This window comes from Fundulus heteroclitus, chromosome 23 (assembly GCF_011125445.2).
Source record: "Fundulus heteroclitus isolate FHET01 chromosome 23, MU-UCD_Fhet_4.1, whole genome shotgun sequence".
Classification (NCBI taxonomy): Eukaryota; Metazoa; Chordata; class Actinopteri; order Cyprinodontiformes; family Fundulidae; genus Fundulus; species Fundulus heteroclitus.
In genome coordinates this window covers 26697588-26710274 of record NC_046383.1, presented here as the reverse complement: position 1 = coordinate 26710274, position 12687 = coordinate 26697588, and the positions used below count along the sequence as shown (strand labels likewise).

The 12687-nt window shown below is 39.9% G+C and overlaps 1 protein-coding gene across 1 annotated transcript in view; it reads right to left on the bottom strand.

The window, feature by feature from the left end:
- Positions 1 to 11477, bottom strand: part of ctnna1 (catenin (cadherin-associated protein), alpha 1) — an 83961-nt gene extending 72484 nt beyond the window's left edge. The window contains exons 1-3 of the mRNA XM_012867916.3: positions 11203 to 11477; positions 7089 to 7204; positions 6675 to 6870 (exon numbers count right to left, since the gene is read on the bottom strand). Of these exons, the coding sequence (XP_012723370.1) occupies positions 6675 to 6870; positions 7089 to 7193 (301 nt within the window). The 5' untranslated portion in view covers positions 7194 to 7204; positions 11203 to 11477. The remainder of the gene's footprint in view (positions 1 to 6674; positions 6871 to 7088; positions 7205 to 11202) is intronic.
- Between the last annotated feature and the right edge of the window lie 1210 nt (positions 11478 to 12687).

The window sequence follows — 12687 nt, the reverse complement described above, 5'->3', positions numbered from 1 at the left end:
AAAGTCACAGCTAATAAGGATGTTTATGTTATTGCTGATTACCAACAAACAGACCAGAAAAGTACATTACATCAATTACATTTTAAGACAGCCAACTGGCCATATTGAGTAAGCACATTTAGTCAACCTGTGAAATACCCTAAAATAAAAATAGCTGTACTAGATAAACAGCTGAGAACCTGATTTCAAAACTTCCCCTTCTTTATGGTTAGTGGAATTTTTTTTTTACATATTTTAAATGTGTTAATTTAAGTAGCTCCACTACTTCCTGTGCTGCTGTACAGGTTTTGCAGATTACCAAAGCAATCAGAAGCCTGCAGGCCAAAGAACTAACAGGAGTCCCTGAATATGAGAAACTTAGTCATAACTGTACCCACAACATCTGTCATCCATTTTGTCCATATTTATTATTTTCTTGAACAAGTCTTAACATGTTACATCTCAACCAGTCAAGTCACTGTAACGCACTGCTACCAAGGCCAGAGAAGTTACTGCGAGACATTTTTAGAAAACCTCAGAAATGAACTTTAAAAAAAAGTGGAGAAATGCTCCTATTGTAAACTGGATGTTTAAACATTTTATTAACAATTATATTGAAATCTATTTATCTAAGGCCTTACCAAACCATGTTTACATCCAAGCAAATATGTCTGATTAAAACCCATTTACATTTAAATCTAAAATTATAGTCCCACTACATTCAATATCTGATTTTTTTTCCCAATCCAGGGTTATTTTATTTTTAGCTTTGACCTACTGATCCAGATTGTAGCTGATTGCAATCAGTTTGATACTTTAACTAAAAACATGATCTTGGTAAATTAAAAACGTGATTCTTCCAAATCTAGGTTAAAAGCTCAAACGGGAAACTAAACTAAACTCACTAAACATGAATCTTGCTGTGCTCATTTGGTCATCATGACTTCCTGTTTTCTGGTAAAGTCTCACCCTTTCCTGTCCCCTTCCAGTTTAAATGAATCACAGGCCTGTCCTGACATGCCATAGAAAATACAAGATCTGTTATATTCTTTACACTTCCTCCAACGCCATTTTTAAAAACCTCTCTAAAGAGACCAATAGATTTCACAATACATTTTTTTTTAGACTGAACTCACATCACAGGAACAAAAGTCACCAAAGCATCAGCTAAAAGATATGAGCAAACAAGCAGGAGGTTGTGGTTGTGGTCATGCGGCCACTTCTGTTAGAAATCAGCCAATAAGCATCATGGTGTCAACCAGTTTGAGCAGAGGATGCAGCAGGCTGCTGGGTTTCCAGCTGAGGATGCAAATAGGGGCTGTAGCCCAGGTAAGGTGCTGCATTGTTCCAACAACCTCCATCATCGTGCCCAGTGCCATTGTTGTCCTGTGGAAACCTACAGCACCGAAATACATTTCTATCACGGTTTAGCTCAGACGTCCTCTTCTGCAACATGTGACATACACATAAAAGCAAAAAGCCCTCTCATTTTATATCTATCCAGCTATTGTTGCTTTGGCTTCTCTGACCCTCTGCATTAGTGCTTTTATGGCTGCCTCACAGTCACTTTTTCCCTGGTTTAGTTTGCAATATTTCAATCTTTTCTATTTCCAACAGCCGTTTTGTCATCTTTTAATGGATTTGGATTTTGAAATACATTTTTAGGTTCTGTCATTAATAGAGTCACAATACTAAAATGTTTAACTTTATGATAAGAAAACTACTAAATGCCATTTTCAATAATTATTTCTGGTTAAGAGCAAAAATATGATTAAATACAATATGAAAACTTAACTTACACTTCTTTATGGCAAAACCAATAGGTAGGGGACAATTCAGCCCTTGTTTAGAGAAATACATAATTTACTTCCTTGTTTGACAAGATAACATTGTGTAAAAGTCCTTTATGGAAGTACCTTGTACCTTGAATTCAGTTATGTAACCATTTTATTTTAAATGTTTCTCTTTAGTGTGCCAGTGTCTGCTTCCATTTGCCTGTCAACTTGTTGATATAATGACATTTTACTACAGAAGGACAAATAAAGAATCAGTCTATACTAAATTAAAATGCTTTAAAATAAACATGAATCTGATGTATACAAAACATTTTCCCAGTGTACACAGGGATCTGGTCCATCCAAATGTATTTAGCAGCAGCCCGGACAATTTCTGTCTTTCTGGTCATTTTGCATTATGTTTTATTTAGTGAAAAACGACAGCAGCATGGTAGATTGCTATGGGTTGTTACTATTTTCAGCTCCAATCATCATCTTCAGTCTGGCTCCACCATAATCGATATCATCATTGTCCACATTACCCTCCCATGTTTTTAAACAGAGTAAGTTAATGGAGGAGGTGCACTAGTTGGTTTCATTGGTTCATTGTTTATTAGCCGACTGAACCGTCAGCTGATCAACATTTTCCTGCATTAATTTGCACCACTGAACGAGGCGGAAGCTCATCTCGACCAGGGAGCTCAGATTGACAGAACCTTGTTATCGGGCAGCTAATATTTTTAACAGTTAGCATTAGCTTATGTCGTCCTGGAGGTCCAGGAACTTTACTCACCTTTTTTATGTTGTCAAACATAGCATTAGTTTGTACCATGAGTTTAGCATGTGGTATCGTTCAGCATTTTGTTTTTTCTTGTCCACATATGATTTTCTGGCTAAAGTTGCAGCAAATCAAAGATGCCCTGTTTCTCCTTTTTTTTCTACAGCTGTTTGTTAAAAAATTTGCATGTAAGACATTCGGTATAAAACTAATTCAGAGATGGCTTTTTATAATGTCCGTCCGTCCGTTGTCTTCCGCTTATCCGGGGTCGGGTCGCGGGGGTAGCAGCTTCAGTAGGGAGGCCCAGACGTCCCTCTCCCCAGCCACTTGGGCCAGCTCCTCAGGAGGAATCCCAAGGCGTTCCCAGGCCAGCCGGGAGACATAGTCCCTCCAGCGTGTCCTGGGTCTTCCCCTGGGCCTCCTCCCGGTGGGACGTGCCTGGAACACCTCACCAGGGAGGCGTCCAGGAGGCATCCTGACCAGATGCCCGAGCCACCTCAACTGGCTCCTCTCGACGTGGAGGAGCAGCGGCTCTACTCTGAGTCCTCCCCGGATGACTGAGCTCCTCACCCTATCTCTAAGGGAGAGCCCAGACACACTACGGAGAAAACTCATTTCAGCCGCTTGTATCCGGGATCTCGTTCTTTCGGTCACGACCCAAAGCTCGTGACCATAGATGAGGGTAGGAACGTAGATCGACCGGTAAATCGAGAGCTTCGAGAGCTTTTTATAATGACTTTATGAAAATGCCTGTGCACAGTCTCAGTTATCCAGGTCATCGCAACAGCAAGCGTTGGGTATAGAAACGTTTTCAGAAAGAACCGAGTGAAAGTCCGGTTGCCTCTGATTTAAGCCCATTTGCTGACTTTATGAAAAGAAAAACAGATAACTATTGTATTTCGGCAATTAAGTCTAAAAATATTGAGATATCCTTTTTGGTCCCCATCGCCCAGCCCTATTCTCTATTAGACTAAAACCTTAACTAAAAAAAAAAAGGCACACACAAAAAAAGTCACATTACTGGGAGTGTTTGTGCCATCGTGAACCCACTGACTGGCTTATAGCCGTCCATATATTTGAAAATTTTGTTTTATCCTTAAACAGTTTTACTGCCAAACTGTGTCTCTCTTATACTCATCCACAGATTCAGACCTCAGTATAAGGTACAAATCAATCACATCCAGCTAATTATTAGCAGAAAAAGCCTGACAACTACGACATTGCATATAGCTTAAAACTCATGGATAAACTGTTTTATCAAACTAAAACATGCACATAAGTGGATCAGGTAACTGTATTTGCAAAGATATTCCTAAAGTGGATTTCAAACAAAACCTCATCGAGTCACCCACTTTACTCTTGACACCTCAAACTCCAAAAGGTTTGTTCAAACGAATGGCAACGCAGGCCACCAAAGCAGAGTCAGCCCCCTTAGGCTGTTATCCCCCCCCCCCACCGCAAAGAAAATCAATAAGGCCATTTTCAGAAGGTAGATAGTGATCAGTGCTTCTTTAATAAACTTCCATCTATCCAACACTCATCCGCAGCCCACGGTGTGCATGATGAAATGATTAAAATGTAAGTCACACAATAAGCCTCTCAAACAGAAGGACAGCAAAGAGACAGGTGGGAAGGGCAGGAGGGAGAGAGCAAGGACACGCGTGGGGAGAAACAGCTGAGTAAAGAAAATCTTCCACCGTAATAGATGTGTGCTTAATTTGCGTACATCCCTAGCTTTACTCAAATGTAATATGAACGTTAAGGTTGTGAAAAATGTCCAACACTTGACACTGGTTGAGCAAAAAGCACTCGTTCAGACAGCTAATACACAATTATATTAACAGTCATCCAATCTTCTATCAACAATATCAGCTATAAACCCACTTTAGACGGCTGGTGGGCGACAAATGGGTAGAAAAATGCCTCCCAAATCCAAGGTGGTGCTACCCTAGTCAATGGCCGTATTATCAGTCTAAACACGCTCCAGTGAGCAGCGTGGCATCGCTGACAGCCAGGCCTAGGCACCAGCAAACAACAGGCGGTGAATTCCAGCCCAGTGACAGCTCGCCCAAACTACACTAACATTCCCGGGCACAGAGTGCTGCTCATGCTTTCCAGCGACAGGTCTTCCACCGCCCGACAACACAGAGCAGAACTTGAGCAGAGGATATCTGGGAAAGGAAAGACAGCGTGACACCAATGTCACGTCACTGGGTGATAACAGCCCACCCTCGAGTTAAAGCTCCCGGGGTTCAAAAGGCTCAAATGCTCAGTCAGAAACACAAATGAGGCTTGCCTGCGCGCTTCCAAGATGATGGAATACAGTATCACAAGAAAAATCTTTATTTCGCAGCCTGGTTAGCTGATGGTTGACTTCTGTCTGGAGACGTGAAATTAAATTGGAAGTAGTAGCTGTGTGGGTGGACTCCTGCCCACACAGGAGGATACAAACATTTAAATAAATCTACAGTCAGAGGCAGCTGGAAACCACGTTCCTTTATGCTGCTTTATCATTTCATGCCCCGCACTACACTGATCTCTGTGGCAACAGCTAAAAGAGGCCTTCTAATTAAAAAAGCACAAACAGCGGTGGGTAGTATGTGTGCTAGTTCTTCCTCAATCCAACAAAGAAAAAGACTTTTAAAACTGATAGGCAGGCACAACTTTGCCATTATAGAAATCCACCTCCAGATGGCAAAGGTTTCCAAGTATGAGGATTAACAACTTTTGACACTGATCATCAACACAGTTTGTTACAATTAACAAACTGGGAAGTAAAAAGAACAATCCGGGACTTTTTAACTCCTATAAAAAAAAAAAAAAAAAAAAAAAAAAAAAAAAAAAAAAAGGAAAATCAAACACTTCAGCGTCTCAGACTCTAGGTGAGAAATGGGTCAAATAGCGCTAAGTAATATGCCAGAAAACATTGTTGGTGTTGATAAAAATGTGTTAGGATTACAAAATAAAACATTTAGTGTTGCCAACACCAGATCAAAGTACCTATCAATCCATTTTTTAATAATCAGCAAATAGTTTCTAACCAAACTAAATGCTCCTTTACTATTATAGATACACTGCCAACGATCATGTCTTCTACACCCTCAGCGAGCTCTGAAGCTGCTCTCCAAGCTAAACTCAGCTACTCTGGAGGACGACAAAACACGGATCATTAAACTGTATTGCATAAAAACAATAGACCTAGTTACTGAAGCCATTTCACATTAAAATGGGACCCCATTTAAATGTTATGAGCCAAATACCAACAAGTCCCAACATCAGCGTGAACATGCCAGCCTTGAACCAAGACGGTGACCAACTGCTCCAGATGAAGACATCTTTAGCAGGTTCATGGTGTTGGTCTATTGATGGCTGTAGCTGCACAGTTGAGCCTAATAAAATCAGGGATAAAATTCCTGGAACACTATTGAAAATTTATAAGGCCAATCTGTGACATAACCCATTGAAAATCTAGCATTTTTGTTAAAAACATACTAAATCTAAATGTTCATCTTTCCCCATACAGACAATAAAATAAGTTAAGAGTTTTATTTTGTTTTCATAAAGCATTAGGAACTATGTTTGCTTTAATGAAGTCTTTATGGGTCATTTGCAAACCTAATAAAAACTTTTTTACCATGGCCAAAACATTATTTCAAGCTCTCCTACCAGGCTTAGTGTTGCTTATTTTACTGGTAAATGTGTTTTTTATTCCACCGGTAAAAGTGATACCAAAGATGTTATACAGTAGGGGCAGTTAAAATAATCGATGTGTAAAAAAGGTGAGAAAAGCTCCTGTATCTGTGACTGTTTAGTAGTAAACCTTCCAGACAACATAAGCTAATGCTAGCTGTTATTAGCTTGACGGACCCAGACAGCCCGATGACCGGATACTATCGGTCCTTTGAGCTGCATCACCCAACGCCCAGCAGGGATTCCTCCCCGATCTGCCCAACAACCCCCGTTCATTACTACAACTACCACCAGGGTTGGCCAGTTTTCTGGGGGAAACCCTGGAAAGTGATATATACACAACTTATGATTAATTTATCTTCTATCAAATCTAGAGAGGCCCTGTGAACAGTCTACAAACCACACAATGTGCTATGCGTCTTTTAAGTGTGTCTATTTCTTTGTAAACGTACCTTGCTTGCGGACATCCTCCACTGCAGCAGTGAGTTCATCCTTAAGGAATTGGCTTTCCTTTGCAATCTTTTCTCCCTTTTCCAGGAAGTTCTGGGTAGCGGACTCGACTGACGCAGCCAAAACATGAGCCTTCTTAGAGCGTCCCTTCTTCTTGCCAGACGGCCCTTTATTGCTGGAGTTGACCAAAGTGGTGACCTGTGCAGGAACACCAACCATTTAAAACAAATACATATCACATATCTATTTGACAGTCTATTTTTTCTAATGTAATGCTGCATTTGTTTTATCCAACAAACCATTTTAATTTTCTGATGCCATTTATTATTAAGAAAGAAGCTTATCCACTCAACATAGTTCTACGATTCACAATCTAGTTCCATAAACTTTAAATACATAAAGCGTGTGTCCACTACCTGGGTAACGAGGGGCTCCAGGAGCCTCTCCACTGCCAGAGTACGGATCTCCAGGCTCTTTGGGTCCCATTTGAAGTTGATGTTGGGCGTGTTGATGGTTGTCATCGTGCCGGGTTCTACAGGGTTTAAAATAAAGGAAAACAACAGGTACCATGTTACAAAAAATTAATAAATAAGGTTCTGGTATCCAAAAAACAAACAAAAAAAAAAAAAGAATTTCACTTCCTGAAAAGATATTTTAAGCCAATGTCAGAGAACATCAATGTTGTATATAAAATAGCTCTTCATTTGAGATATTTATCAAAATACTATCAGCAAAATCAGAAGAAAACAAACCAAACATTTTACTTTTGATCTTCAGAAGGCAACTTCCTTCTCCCCCTGTGACTCCTAACTCATGAGGCTGACTAAGTGCGCTAAAGAGCAGAGTTTTGTCTGACGTCAACTCTGTATTGTAAAGCCAGTCCTGATGAAATGTTAGATTTGCTTTCCACTGTCAAGCCGTATCAACCTCCCGCTGTAACAGTAACAGAAGCATTTAATCTTAGTTTGAAAGGCTGAGGGTTTTTTTTTTCTTCCCCCCCTCTTTCCCACGTCGCCCAACACAGAAAGGTTGCATAAGTAATCTTCAACGGCTGGCAGCAAGAATGCAAACACAGATACAGGAAGATTACATGAGAAAAGCGACCAGACATTAAATCACACCGATGCTAGCAGGGGTGCCGAGTAAAATACAGTTTATGTGAATACTCATCTACCTGCTGTCGACCCATTGATTATTGAGGATCTCAAGAGCATATTCTGAGCTTGGTGTACAAGGTAAGCACATACAAGTGAAAATGGTATGATAAATGTGTAATTTTCATAGCATGTGGATTAGACACGTACTTGATATTGCTCATGCTAATTTAACCAAAGATAAAACTGTCAAGTTATTGTCTGGCTGCAAAAACAAGTCAAGAATAAAAGTTGTACGAGATAAGCAACCATGGAGTCTGCAACTGCATGGTTGTTTACCCCCCCCCCCCCTCAACAGTATATGTTTAATAAACAAGCATTACAAGGAAAGCATTTGTTTCTGTCAAGCAGAGACCGTGCTTTTCAGTAATCGGGATGGTTTTTAAATGCTGACATAATCGGTTCTTTTAGGCCTTTCAAAAGCCAATCTGACCTGGGGAAAAAAAAGACCATTGTGTGTCAGAGAACTCAGATGTGTGCCTAGCTGTTAGAAATAAAAAGTCTTAGACAGCGGCTTCTTATTGTGAAAAATCTTTTCAGATTTTCAGAATGCTCTCAAAGAGTTTATCTGAAAGTGCTCAAAATATCAAAAGGTCCTTTTTAGTGTCAACGCTGTCAAAAGGATGCACACAATTACACTGCGGCCCAATTAATTTTATTTTTTTTCTGTTCAGACACCCACTGCAACTCTATTGACTAACTATCAAACATGGGGCAAGCAAGGACAATCAGCTACCCCCGCAGGCTGAGAGGGTGAAACTAAAACGTCGTCATCTGTAATGTGGGAACAATGTCATGACCGGCGCGTAGCCTACATTGTCAACAAAGGGCCCAGCAGTACAATAAAGTATTTGGGGGGACGACAATATTTTATATTCTCCCTGCAAATAGATGCTATAATTTCCCAATGTTATTTAAACAACCAGCTATGCTTGTGAATGCATCAATTCCTGATCAGCTGATCTCTCCTTAAAACCAACAGCTCCAGAAAAAGAGCTGAGCACAGCTTTTAGAGCGAAATGTATTATGATCACTGGGTGATACTGACCAACAGTGTTAAAGAACTGAGACGGAAATAACGGTTATGGATTCAGTGGTAAACAATCAGCCCTAAGCACACGCTGCACATCGACCTACTTAGATTCTGCGACCATTTCAAAAAGGCCCACATGAAGATACAGTCACATTTTACTATTCGACGTTTTATTATCGAAGAGCTATGTTTGTACGGTTTTTAATTCTACTAAACAAAAAACAAGTCTCCTGTGTTTTAAACGCAGCGGACAGAACATTTTGAATGGATACGGTTCCCCAATAAGTCTGCCCCTAACTCCAGAGGAAAGCGGATTTTTCTTCTTGTCCAAAAAGACTACGGTGACTGTTAAAAGAACTTTTGGCTTTCTTTTATTTACCAGGGTTTTAGTATTTTTTATTTTAATGTATGCTCCCCTCTCGTCGTATTAGATTGGGTGGCTATGGTTTTCGTCCCTTTGTAAATCTCAATTGTGCACTTGAGCTACTTCCATCTCCTTTCCAAATTTTTTTTTTTTTTTTTTTTTTATACTGCAAATGGCAAATAAATTGAATGTGAATCTGGGGCAGTGTTGGCTCTTCAGTACTAGAATCAAAGTTCTATGGAGGAGGAAACGAAGAAACGATGCTTGGTGAGCACTAGCAGCATTTAAGCATCAGAATCACTGCTTAAAAAATTCCCAGAGACGACTTCTTTTTTTTTTTGTTAGGAGCTGGAGACCAACAAATTGTTATGATCACCATGTTGAACAGGTTCAGATTAAAACTGCCATATTTAAAGACAAACGGGGTGAAATGAGTGTTTTACATGAACGGTCTTTTATCTAACCGTTTATGTTGACATCACCTGTCACAGTAAGTACATTTAAGTAGGTGGCTGAGCTGCTCTTACAGCTAATATGTCCCACTAAATGCCACTTCGGGCTTGGTTCTTAAGGAAACCAGCCATCTTAGCATTAACGAATCCTGCTCCAAACAATGAGTCAACTCTCATGTGTTGTGCCGCTGGAACCTATCAGTAACAATAATTATCTCAGCAATACTGAAATTAATATGATTTGCTGTCTCTCTGTGAGCTGTACAAAAAAAATAAAAAAATACTAAATAAAGCAGAAAGAGGCACAGCGATGCTATGATCTTCACAGAGGTGATGGCACAGCTCCATACCAGCTTTATGACTGTAGAAATGTCAGACCAGTTATTTTATAGAACCAAACGGAACAGGCTGGAGTACCAGCCCTATTTAAGCATTGGACCCACCTTGAGAGGGAGTTTAATATGCATTAAACGTTATGTGAATGCAGCCTGAGAGACTTCATTTTCTGAGCTGTAATACAAAATCGTAACCAAAATTTGAATGTCAGTCGGTCATAAGCGCAATACTGTACCCCTTGTTACGTTTAAATCCCTAATGTTCTTTTTAAGATGATAAACGCTGTAACCAAATGTTAAAAAAAAACACTTTTGAAGTGGTCTTTGCATCATAACAAGTAGGAAATAAAAGCACCGATTCAAGCTTGTGTACGCCGGATCTCCAAAATGCACAACCTCACCAAAAAAAGAAAACTACATTTTGAAAAAAAAAAAAAAAAAAACATGGGCGTGTTTGATTCCAAAGAAAAACATGAGGGCTTCAAAATCTGTTTACAGGATCCACTTGGGTGTGGCATTTCACCTCTAAAAAAAACATAAACTCTTCAAAAGTGAAACTAAAAACACCGCAACAAATTCACGTTATATATTGAGAAACAAAAGAGTTTCCAAAATACACTAGACGCCAGTAAGAAGGTGTTACTGTGGGTCAGCTCGGTGGCTAGCGTTGGCTGCTGCTGCTGCTTTAAGCTCCTCAGGTTACACCTGTTGTCCCGAGCAACTGGAAGTAGTATTGTTTTGTTGTACCCGGTTAAATATAGGCAACTTTACAGTATGAAAGTAACACGGGTATTACAGTAAAGACAAATGGGGAAGTAAAAAAAAAATCTCGGCAAACACTTCTTCATTTGTGCCAACTTGGCTAGACGTACAGACGCTACTACCTGCTAACATCACCTCAGCCTTCCAAACACCGACTACTGCTAATGCTAGCCGACTGACAAACATGTTAGCCGTTTTTTCCTCTAGCCTTACTGCTCAGTTAGGAAAAAATAAATATCTAGGTTATAAAAAGGTGTCAGGCAGAAATGATTGTACTTAAGAATAGTTCGAATATCCACGGTGAAATAAACAGGAGACGACGCGCCGTGAAGTGTGGGATAACAGTCAGCTAGATGAACTGGAGTTTGAAAAGTTCAAAATGGAGGAATGGGAAGTATGGAATTCTTCCCCGTTAAAAGTTTCCCCTCACCTTCAAGGCTCCGTTTAGTTGCGCTCGCCTGCCGACAAGTTAGATCCTTCCTCTCGACTGAGCGGGTCAAAATGTTGACAAACCTTTGGAAAAAGTTAGGAGTGGGGGGTTTCGGTTAAGACCGTTTCGATGAGACAGAGGCTATATTGCTCAACAATGGAGGAGACGAGGAGGGGGGAGGCCGGGGCGGTGACCGAGTTCCTGAACTTCCTGGCAGCGCGAGGCAGGACGACCACACGCCACAGCAAGCCCGTGGAACGCAGAGCTGTTCTGGGCGTGGTGGTCCTCACCGTGCACATGACCATATATGGCTTAATTAGTGCTGACATAAAACCGAGGGAGGACTGGCTCAAGCAGTTGACCTGTTTACAGAGGAGACCGATTTTTTTTTTAAAAAAAACTTTTAGTTAAACTAACTAAATAAAAGAGAACACGGGATGTTTTTTATTTGTTTGTTTGTTTGGGTGTTTGTTGTTTTGTTTGTTGGTGTTTTTGTAGGAGCTCTAACTGTTCATAGAATTTCATGAAACGCTATCAGATTGTGGACGAAGTGAAATCCTTTCACAGGAAATCCGTTCCCTAAAAGACAAAAAAAAGAAAAGAAATGAGGCTGGAATGGTTTACTCTCTGTTGAAATATGCCTCTCACTCTCTGGTACAATCAAATCTGGTGGTACTGGGGCCGTTATTTTTTATTTATTTTTTCACAAAAAAAAAATAATAATAAATAAATAATAATCTGAACGTTCTTTTGAAAAAGGAATCTGAACTAACCATATTTGATTTAGAACTAGAACGCAACAGCAGCTAGAAAGGCGACAGCTCAATGACCTTTGCTTCGTCAGAAAATTCTGCAAATAGAAGCGCAGAAGTCAGTCAACTTCCCAAATGAACTAAAGTGGACGGTAGCGAATAGCAACAAGTGGACAGAGCCGGACCATTAAGCAGATTAAGCGATTGCTTAGGGCCCCGCGGCCACTAGGGGGCCCCGATATTGACGCGCAGTAAATTGACTTAATGTTACTCCACAAAAAAACATAGTTTACGTTAATTGTGTGTAATTAGGTTCGAACAGCTGCTACTGAAACACACATTTGGGTGTACCAGTCGTGCACATTGCCTGGGAACATGGCATCAGCTGAGAAATTGTTTTTCAAAGCTAAAGCTGATTAAAATATACCTGCTGTCCTCCATTTGCTGAATGGACTGGTCATTGTCGGTATGAGGGTGGAAGCAACATTTCATATGACATTATAGATGATTTTGGCTCCAACAATGCAAGGAGATCCAAAATTTCATGATCATTTCTTAAAAGGAACCGCCATTTTACAAGTGATTTTGCTACAGTGAAGTTATTATTACGTTTTAATCTATATTTTTTAATATTGTTATCTTGTTTAGGATTGTCTGATTATTTTTCTTTCTCCAAAATGTTTTATACTTAGAATTAGAACAATTATTATTATTATTATTATTATTATTTTAT